This window comes from Limanda limanda, chromosome 20 (genome assembly GCF_963576545.1).
Source record: "Limanda limanda chromosome 20, fLimLim1.1, whole genome shotgun sequence".
Lineage (NCBI taxonomy): Eukaryota > Metazoa > Chordata > Actinopteri > Pleuronectiformes > Pleuronectidae > Limanda > Limanda limanda.
In genome coordinates this window covers 19,130,462-19,141,222 of record NC_083655.1, presented here as the reverse complement: position 1 = coordinate 19,141,222, position 10,761 = coordinate 19,130,462, and the positions used below count along the sequence as shown (strand labels likewise).

Sequence of the window (10,761 nt, the reverse complement as noted above, 5' to 3'; positions counted from 1 at the left end):
CATTCGCGGGCCTTGAGTTTGACACATGTGATTTAGAAGAACGGATATGGACCAAATAGAAGAGCACTTGGCAGAAGAGATCTGAAAGTATGACCACTTGTATAACCCGTCACTGACTAAATACAAGGACATGCAGATGACCTGCAATTCCTGGAAGGAGATCTCGGCTGACGTCGGTTTGCAGGTCGACGAGTGTACGAAGCTGTGCAGAATGATCAGGGACAAATTTGTCCTTCAGAAAAATTAATAAACAGTCGACAAAGACTGCCACACACAAAGAAGGTGTCTCTCAGGTTGTCTTAGACAAAAAACGTTACTCCACCTAGTGGTCTGGCGGTGAATTGCTTTGCTGACTTGCTAGCTGTCCCTCAGAATGCCACCACGCCACGCCGCCACGCCCCCCCACCCTGAGCGACGCGACTGTCAACAGTCCACTCCAGGGCAGGGGGGCGTGGCGGCGTGAGTGGCCCAGTCCTTGGTATTTTTTTCTGTATGTGGCCCTCGGGACAAAAAGTTTGGACACCCCTGGCCTAAAGATAAGTGGGTGTAGTTTTTGTGGACATATTGTTTCTGCTGCTGTTTTGCTGGCAAGAGAAGTGCCTCTTTAACCCTGGGAAGCGCTTCACCACAATCTGCTTAAAGTAGTTTTGGAACTTTTTCCCCACAAATGTGTAGAGGATGGGACTGAGGCAAAAGTACATATAAGCAATATTACGGGTGATGTGTATTGCATAAGCCTTTCTCTGTTGTTGCTCACAGCCATCAGCGCTCGTCAGCTCTACAATGTTGAATGGAGTCCAGCACAGGAAAAACAGCAGGACGATGATGAATATGAGCCTGGCAGTCTTGAACTTGCCGATTATCCTGGATGAGAGGACAGTGATTGCGATCCTAAGGTAACAGTAGATATTAACCACGAGAGGGAAGATCAAGAAAAGGATAAGCTGAATGTAAAATTCAGCATTTCTCAGATGGTGAACCGTAGCTTCGGATAAATCCTTTGCCCACTCCTCACAGTAGACCTGGTTATTCATATTATTTCGATAAAGGTTTTGGAGCATCATCGGCCTGATGCACGCCAGGCTGCTGATCAGCCACACCACAGCGCAGGAGATGACCGCGTAACCTCGGTTCCTCAGTCGCAGCGCCTCCAAGGAGTAGACGACCGCAAGGTGCCGGTCGAAGGTCAGAAGAGTAAGAAACAGGACAGAACTGGAGAAGCCCAGATAGTAGACGCTGCTCACAATCTTGCACATAGCCTCGCCGAAAATCCAGTTCTCGAGCTGCATGTACACCCCTTCGAAGGGAAGGCTGCTCATGAAGATCAGGGACGACAGCACCAGGTTCAGCAGCAGGATGTTGGTCACCGAGGTTAGCTTCTCGAACCTAGGAAGAACAGCAGTCCAGATGGGTCAAAAAGGTTTGACACTGACATTTCATTTTGTGTTGGTTTTATGTGACATGATCTGGGTTCCCACAGAAAGTTCATCTTCCTTGAATTCCATCTATTGACATGTACTGATAGTCAGATTGGCGAGACTGCGTTTTGGGGGACAGGGCCTTTTCCATGGCTGACCAAAAACTCTGGAGCTCTCTCCCTCCCATCATATGATTATCTCCCTCAACAGAAATTTTAAGTCATCTGAAAACACATGTTTTATTCATTAGCCTTTCGATGTGCCTAAGTTGTTGTGTTGTTAGTATTATTTTTGTTGTTATTATTGTGATTAGTGTTATTCATGATGGTAGTGATAATTGTAAAGACAATTTGTTGTTTTACTTTAAATTGAGTTTAAATGTGTGTCATAAAGCACTTTGGCTCAACAAAGTTATGTTTAAAGTGCTATATAAATAAAGTTGAAGAGTCTAGGCAAGGAAGTTTTGGCTCATTCAAATTAATATGATTCTGTCTGTTCTGTTTCGTTGCTGGGTGGTTGGAGGTGACTTGTTGCACTCAGTTAGTGTCCATGTGCTCACATTTAATCATGATACTACAGCATAACTTCAACAACCTTTGAGAAATCCACATCCAAGGAAAGCGCATATTATCCAACTGATAGTAGGAGCTACTGTTTGCTATGAAACAGTAAGAGCCATATTTGTTTACTTTATGGCTAAGGGTTCCTTTTGATAAAAAAAATATTCTGATGGCATATGTCTTTGTATAGATAATCCTGGTCAAAACGGATCTAGTTTGTGTTTCTTTTCATGTAAAGTCCTGAGATCCAGTACATTGTGTCATTGGGTCGACGCAGACTTTGCTTTTATATATGGCATTAATTATCAGTTTTATTATAGGTGTAATGTAATGCAAAATGTTGGACCCAGGATGATTTAATCATGATAATCGCTCAAGCAACACGTTTAAACACATCCTACGGACATTCGCCCCTTCTCCTCCTATAGTTACAATTTCTGCATTCTACCTGTTGTGGAAATGGCCGATAAGCTGTAATGTGTGGGTCCTCATCCAGACACTGCTCCATCCAGAGACGTAGCTCTGGATGGAGCAGTGTCTGGATGACTGCTGTTTTCAGTGCTTCCAGAGGCCGACATCGGGCAGAACCTGTCTCCAGTGAGGTCGTACGAACAAGCATTGAAAGGGGTTTAGAACACTGGGCGGTTTTATAATGTGAGGCCAATACTCAAGATGGGACCAAATTGGGAGTTTTATACCCAGCTCAGATAATTTGAGCAAAGCTTGCTAGCTAGTTCAGGCAGCCAACTTGAGCTGGGCTGCTGCAATCACATGTCAATACCTACTCTCGATAATCCAATCCCAATTTGGCGCTCTATTTAAAACGTAAAGATTTCCCATCAACCACTTTGCTGGCACCCCGCTGGCACTGTGCCAGTAGTGCTGCTGATTGATTCAGCTCCTCCACCAACCCAGCATGCACCTGTTGGCTCTGATATTTTTTTTGTATAGTTTGCTCATCACACCCATTATATATTATGTGATGAAATCAGAGCATAGACATCGTACACTAACATGTCTTGCTACTGCAGTATACATGAATGTGAAGTGACTTATTAGGCAAGAAACTTTCACGAACATGATATGAATCCACCCAAAGCCTGAACATGTGAACTCTGATTACAACTAGTTGGATACAGACAATTGAATGTTTATTTTCTTTTCGATGAAAATTTGTGGATACTGAAGGATGATTGAGGTTTTTATGGTTATATTCGGTAAAAGTTATGAAAAGTATAAATATTGAAAAATAATTTTTTTCAGTTTTTTACTTACTTACCTACTTTGAAATATTGGAAATGTGCTTATTTTATTTTGTACCATGAGTTGAATTAAATTATTATAGACAAACCAAAGAGAAATGGAGTAATATGACCTTCTTCAGGAGAGATATGAAAAGCTGGTGTTAAGCATTCCCAGCTTCAATGATGAACGCTGTGAGCATCTACCTCACTTAAGTCACTGCATCAAGGACTCAAAATTATAATGATTTTATTGATTAAAATCTGTCCACAGCTAAACCGCAGTACTGAATAGTGTTTTGTTCATTTACTTTTGTAATGTTAGAAAAAATGATTTATAATCAAGGTTGTTGAAAGTAGAAAACGCGGGAGTGAGATTTCACTGTGCCAGAATGGATCCATAGAAAGTGTGTTTTACTTATCCTGCTAGCATCTCACATCTATAACACACTGCGTTCTAAATATTCCTTTTAGCTCAAAGCCCAGTCAGATTAGGCTGAGATCCCCTCAGACACTGTCATTTGTGTTTTCATGACCAGCGGGAATATGTGCTTGCTCACAAAGTTAGAGATCAGTGGTGGAGGCCAGGGCAAGAAGCGATTCCGGACAGGAGAAGTAACATTAAAGTGAGGCTGAGAGGAACTTTACCTCTGAATAGTTACTGATAGTTATTGTTGGTTACGTTATTCCTCTCTGTCTGGGCTGCTGTAATGACTTCATCTTAAACTCGCCCAGTCAGTGTCTTTTTTCTTTGCCTCTCAAATGTGAGAAAGTCAAACTTGAAAGAGACCTTGATTCATCTTCATGGTCTCCTTGCAGTATTCAGTTCTGTTGCATTGTATTGCATTACTGATTCTGATATTTGTCCACTCATTCATACATGTGAGGGTGGTTAAAATATTGAACTGGACTCTGGCTATTTAATCTGGCTAAGGGTGGCTGTGGCTAAAGGGTAGAGCGGCCCTCCTCCAACCAAGATCCCCGGTTTTCCCCATCTGACGTAGTGTCCTTGGTCAAAATACCGAACCCCTAAATGGCCCCAGATGTTGAATACACTAATGGTAAGTTACCTTGGATAAAAGTGTGCGCCAAATGGCATGTCATTTAATGTGATCTGCAACTATCTGACAGTTACCTACTCCTCATAGGAGATTGTACTAAAGTGACATGGAGTGAAAACTGGTCGTCACGGTAAGGGGAGGAAATGAAAATGGCACCATTCTCCTTATCCCCAAGTCAGTGAACATCTATTCTTTAATCCCAATCTCAAGAACAGTTCATCTTAACGGGCCCACAGTTGGCATGTGTATTGTTAGGGGTTCAAGGAAGTGCAGTGTCAAATTCTGTGCAATTTGCAATACAGTCAATGTGAATAAAATTCGCTCTGTAGCAGCGGAGGATGGGACTCCTCAGTGACATTGTTGATAACAACAACAGTGCGGTCATGTCAACGGCAAAGATAACTGATTCTCCAGTTCAGGGTTAGACTGAGTCGCGCTTCCCTGAACTTTGAATAAACAGGTGAACACTTCTTTGTGCGGCAGTGATGGAGCAGCTTCAGGTTCTGTGGACTGAGTCATGCAATCGCTCTTTACTTGCCACAGCTCAGTTGCTGCGGGTCACTTTTAAAGTTTCAGAATAAAAGCTGCAACCAGCAGCACCACAGGCCATTCCAGACAAACATGTTTAGAACAGGCACGACACTTACTCGCATAGTGTTGCTTTATGCTATTTAAAGTTGCAATCCTCACGCAGCAAACCCAATTTGACAATGCTCATAAAACCTCCAGCAGAGACACTCAGTACATTCTGTAATCAATGCTGTATGTAATAGTTAGTAGGTGAATCCACAATTCTATATTTAAAATATGCACACGACTCGTAGACAAACATAGCTGCATATAAGGTCATGATGTAAGCGATATCAACCTAATTTTGAAGTGGGCCCTCCTTCTCAAAACATACTGGAGCTAAGCTACTGATGATGTTAACATTTCCTCCAGCTGCTGCCTCACATCATTTATGTTTATGATTTCTGTCTGTGCCATTTGTTCCATAAAATTAGACCACAGGTCATAGGGCTACTCGTTAAATGGTGCAAAAAGGCCAGTGATTTTCAGGTTTCTTTATAAAACAACATGGCTTGTTTGGCTGCAGTGGAAACAGATCCACCAGTTGGCCTTTTGTTGTGTTTCTGACTAAATTGCTGTTCATTAAGCGTTGCCCTTACTTTATTACCACACTTGCAGTCAGAACAGTAAACGCAGATGTTGCCAAATCAACTGGGGTCTACGACTCTAATTTACACCTACTATAAAATCTGACTTATACACTAATTCTGGGTGTATGTATTCTAAACACTAAATCATACAGTAATTTAAACTGACCCACTGTAAAATCAGTTTAAATGGGATCATGATTACTGCATTAAACTGCTAAACTAAGACATTGTTTACTATGGAATCTTTTTAATTATGGCTGCACTATGTACTCTGTGTTTTCATTCAAGCTGCTTTTTAGTTAGTGGTCCACTCACCGATAGATGATGACCAGAACCAGCACGGTTCCACAGAGACTGAAGAGAAACATAAAGTAGTACAGGATGGATAGATTAGCCCCCAGTCTGTTGTGATCGCTCATGTCACACATGGTGGGATCATCGCCAGCATCGTATCCTGAAGTTTCCATTGCAAATGTTGCAGGAGAATCTGTCAAAAAAACACATGCAGCCATCAAACCATGCTGTGTTTGAAATGATACAATGATCAATTGTTAAGAATTGTTTTCAGTCATGTGAGAGCGATTAAATTCTGCATATGTGCTCCCGAGACTCAAGGAAATATGAGCTCCAGTAAAATATGTTAGAGTAAAAAGAAGCCTAGGAACATAAAAGCAAATGTTCATGCTGAGTTGAGATGACTTACCGCCTGGCCAGAGGAGACGCTTCTGCTCGTTGTCTGACAAAGAAGGGCCGAGCTGTCTGACTCACAATAACTTCAAGTCACTTCATGATAAGTCAGGCAGCCGGGGTGAGGAAGTTCCACAGAAGTGTGTGTGTGAGATGTGTGTTTGTGTGTGTTTGTGTGTGTGTCTGTCTATCTGTGTGTATAAGGGGAGGGATCTGCTGAGAGCACAACATTGCTACACACTCTCTGGATCACCGTCCTCCTTGGATTGTTTGGAACAGATTCAGAGGCTGTGGCTACAGAGACAGGCTGAGAACATCTGTGCAGACGATTTGCTGGGATTGTTGACAACTAGGGGTGAATTTATCAAGCATGTAGTTAAAAGGCAAGACGCCCATGTTCGCCCCAGGAGCGAAAAAAGCAAAGTGACGAAGATTTGTTTTCTAAAAACAGTCATATAACTTCAACTTGGCCTAAAAAGTTGTTCAGACCAGAGATTGTAAAAAAATTTCAGAAACTGGTGCCAGCATCTCGCACCTTCATTAAAGCAGGTGTCCTGCTGTGAAGCCACCGTATCAAGGTCCCACTAATGCACACTCGACCAATCATGAGTCAGTCTCAACTGTCAATCATGACGTTTCACTTTGGTGTTTTAGCATCAAATAACTAATTAACTACCACACTCATCAGAAACATGAACACTTGAACATACATTGTTGTAGGATCTACATAAAATGAAAGAAACCATCTTTGAGAAAAAACAAAGTTGATGTGTACTTGGCCCTTGTCCCATTCACTAACATGGAGGTCACTGTGTAGTGAGTTTGACCTTTACTGCAGGTTAGGGGGCTGTCCAGATGTTTTGGCTTCACTTTTGGGAGCTGTCATGTCTTCCGTCTTTATATACAGTCTATGGTTCCCACCAACAACTCCTGTCTTGCTTCAGCACAATGAAACAATACGATATGAAATATAGAAAGGCCAGTTTGCAGTACAGCCCCATGAGGGAGTTTTCAGGTGCCAAAATCCCAACACAGCTGTTTATAATACAAGGAGGAGGACGGGAGCTTAGAACTCTGGCAGCTAACATGGCCGGTCCTGAAGTCTGCCAGATAAACAATTGACTACATGGCAAACTACCAGGAATGTGCAATGGCAACTAACATGTATTTATGCAACAGTCTTTTTAGTAACCTAACAGACAAACATTTTAGACAGAGTTCAAATGCTCACCTTCTACAGTATCTGCACGTGGTGTGGTTAAAGATAAAGAAATATGTTTTCAGCAACTCAAACAGGATGGAACCTCAGCCCCCTGACAGAAAGTTTCATGGGACACATCCACCTCACTGACCTCCACGCTTTAATAACACTACATTCAGAATGATATTGCAATTTATTATCACAGCTTATATACTGTATCACTGTCCATTATCCATAGAGCATGAAATATAATAAATAAGAGCTTGTTCTCTTGAAAGCACTGATCGAACATAAGCATTAAGCTGGGTGGAAATAATCAAACCATTTGCAAGTTAAAGTGGATATTTTTCTAATACTGGTATGTGTGGGAGGTGAGGGAGGTTAAACAGACTTTCACAGCATTTATTTAAAATATACAATTATAAATGTATGAAGGTGTTCACCATTAGTTTTCTCAAACTCAGTATTAAATGTACCCGCTTCACCGTGTCAAACCTTCTCAGTATAATATTTCCTAAAACTTTATAAACAAATATAATTCAGACTTTATTTAGTATTTTCCCTGAACATGGTTTCAAATTTCATTTTGGCCAAGGTTTGAGTCTTAGAGAAGTGTGTGCGCCTGCTGCTGTTGAGGTTTATTACATTTCTCTCTCAATATAAAAAAGAGGCAGATATTCATAATGTCACCCTGTCAGCAGAATATTTATCATTCAGTCCATGCACCCAGATCAGTGTGCATCACAGTTGCAGTGGCATTGCACTGTGTGTGTGTGTGTGTGTGTGTGTGATGGTAAATCACAGATTTCAGCTTTACTTATTCACTAAAGGGTGTTCCCAGTCCTCCCACTATTTCCCACATAGCGGTTGATATATAAGTTACTGTCGGATATTATGTGGAGTATAAGTGAGGTGAAGTTAACTGATGACTCAGTTATAGCTTATACCAAAAAATTCTAATAAAAGTTATAAACCTCTGTTGAGACGCTCAGCACCACATCCAACAGTGACAAACTGACGCTGTCTCAATTCAAAGACCGATTGCATCACTGCGGTGCGACTCGGCTGTCCCATTTTAAAGGCTTCTTCAAATGCACCCGACAAATGCGTTCTTTCATCCCTGAGCAGCGAAGGCTCCAATGGTAGATCTTTCACAGGCCATACCCATCCCAGGATGCACCGGGCTTCATTGGTGAACTGTTCATCAGAGAGCTAATTGCCACAGCAAGCTCAGACTCAGCAGACGTGGTACACATGTTAGAAAACGTATGTGAACGGACTTCAACATTAAATACTCTAAATATTCAACATTCATTGGCATAATTATAAAAATCTATAAAATAGCTGCGGAAGGAAATAAGGAAAAAAACTGACCTTTTGACCTCACTGAACATGCAGAATATTTTTTTTTTAATTTCTTACGTAATAGACATCATAAATCGAGCGGCATAGTCAACTCGGATGTTTTTCATTGTCAAAAGAAAGACTGCTCTCACTCTTAAGAAAGGAGGAATGCTTGCCGTCTGTATGTGAAATCATCCCTTGAGAAATGGGATTTATGACCTTTAAAGGCTACTCTATTTTAATTTAAATTCCTAAATCAATTTCTATGTAAAGACCTAAAATAAGCAACATGTTTTTCTGTCTCTTAATACATACTGACATCCTGTCCGGGACTTCGTGCCAAGCTCATTGCTTCATACTGAGGATGTAGGACGGACGGATGGACAGACAGATACTTTATTAATCCCAAGGGAAAAGCATCAATTATTTCTTTTTATCGTTGAATTATTGAAAAATGTAATCCAACCAGAGGGAAATAATACATTCTTGATTTGTTGCGGTGGCTCTTAACGACCCAGCACCAGTGTGTCCAGTGTTGGCCACCATTTTGCATAGACTTCCTCCACCTGCCAGTGTGAGCAGTGAAAGAAACATCATTTACACATTAGTGCATCAATCTGCAGCAGGACAGTGTGTCTGCATGTGTGTGTGTGTGTGTGTGTGTGTGTGTGTGTGTGTGTGTGTGTGGTGTGTGTGTGTGTGGGTGTGTGTGTGGGTGTGTGTATGTGTGGGTGTGGGTGGGATAAAGTCATGGTATTAAAGGAACATGCCGCTCAGTGAAACAGTGTGTCCCCCCCCAGGAGGAGGAGGAGGAGGTATATCTATCAGGCTTTGGATACACACACACACACACACACACACACACAAACACACACACACACACACACACACACACACACACACACACACACATTGTTCTGTGGACAAAGCGAGAAACATAGAACATGACCAGACTTGCACTTCACCGTGGCCTTTGACTGTGTCTTGAGATACGTAGAAGAGGTGGCTGTGATTTCTATCATGTGGACTGATAATCGAAGCTGTTATAGAAATCCGTTCAATTTGCTCTTCTATCTATCTTTGGAGAAAAGTTGGGATTGTTGTCGTCCAGTCTTTGAGGATCAGTTTTTTTGAACTGACAGTGTTCCTATCATCAGAGCAGAGTGGATATGAGAGGGAGATGATTTGTCTTTGGAGCATCTGAAAATAACTGTGTAGGAAAAGCATTGGTTTGTTTATATGCAGTTGAAAATAATAGGGCCTGTCAGTAAACTGAAGCGCTGACTAATAAAACGTATGTAATTAAGGATGGATAATGGAAGACTATGTATAAACCAGTCCCTGGGGTTTTAACAGCCAACAGATCAATTAATAATACAAAAATAATTGTCCGCAGCTCTACTGTTGTTTCTGCGGTAGTGATGAACAACCTCTTTTAGGCTGGCAGACTTGTTGACCTCGACGGAAAAAATTATTTTGGGTGTTAGTTTCATTGGAAATAAATCCCATGTGACGCCTCAAGGTTGTGTGCATCCTGCAAACCGCCTTGTGATTTCAGTTGCACGTAACAGGAATCCACTTGCTAGCTTCAAAAATACAGTATGTCACATATATACCATGCATGATTTGTCAAAAGGAAGGACGGAAATCACACCTTGGTTAAGACAGGAAATCTGTTCACCACCTCTGAAGAGTGTAATGGACATTTTGCATTTTGTATGTGTGCATTGGATGAACAGACATGCATGTCGAAGAATGACCAGATTGTTTAACTTTAACTTTCGGTTTACGATCATTGCCCTGGGACTTTAAATGTATGGCCTCTTGAAGCCTGAAGTTCATGGTGTTTCTGGGCAAGTGTTTTGGATCTCACAAATGCTTACTCTAGGAGTCTTATCCAGAAAGAAAGAGAGAATGTCTCCCACCCTAACAAAACATCGAAGAGGGTTATAAGATACCCAATAGGAGGGAGCAGTGGGTTATAGGAACACAACTCTCATGCCTGTTCTTTGCTCATTGTTCGTGTCATTCAGGTAATGTGTACTTTGAGTCCATCTGCAGATGTTGGATTAAACTTACTGAAAGACAA

The 10,761-nt window shown here is 41.5% G+C and overlaps 1 protein-coding gene across 1 annotated transcript; it reads right to left on the bottom strand.

Moving 5' to 3' along the window:
- Positions 1–530: 530 nt before the first annotated feature.
- LOC133026687 (C-C chemokine receptor type 3-like) lies at positions 531–5,907 on the bottom strand. Its single transcript, XM_061093608.1, has 2 exons — positions 5,756–5,907; positions 531–1,386 (listed from the first exon to the last, which is right to left on the bottom strand). The coding sequence occupies exons 1-2, from the start codon at positions 5,905–5,907 to the stop codon at positions 531–533; spliced, it is 1,008 nt and encodes a 335-aa protein (XP_060949591.1).
- Positions 5,908–10,761: the final 4,854 nt, after the last annotated feature.

Coding starts and splice junctions, on each gene's coding strand:
- LOC133026687 (XM_061093608.1), bottom strand. CDS start 5,907: ATGGAAACTTCAGGATACGATGCTGGCGATGATCCCACCATGTGTGAC. Junction 1,387..5,755: donor GTTCTGGTCATCATCTATCG/GTGAGTGGACCA, acceptor TGTTCTTCCTAG/GTTCGAGAAGCTAACCTCGG.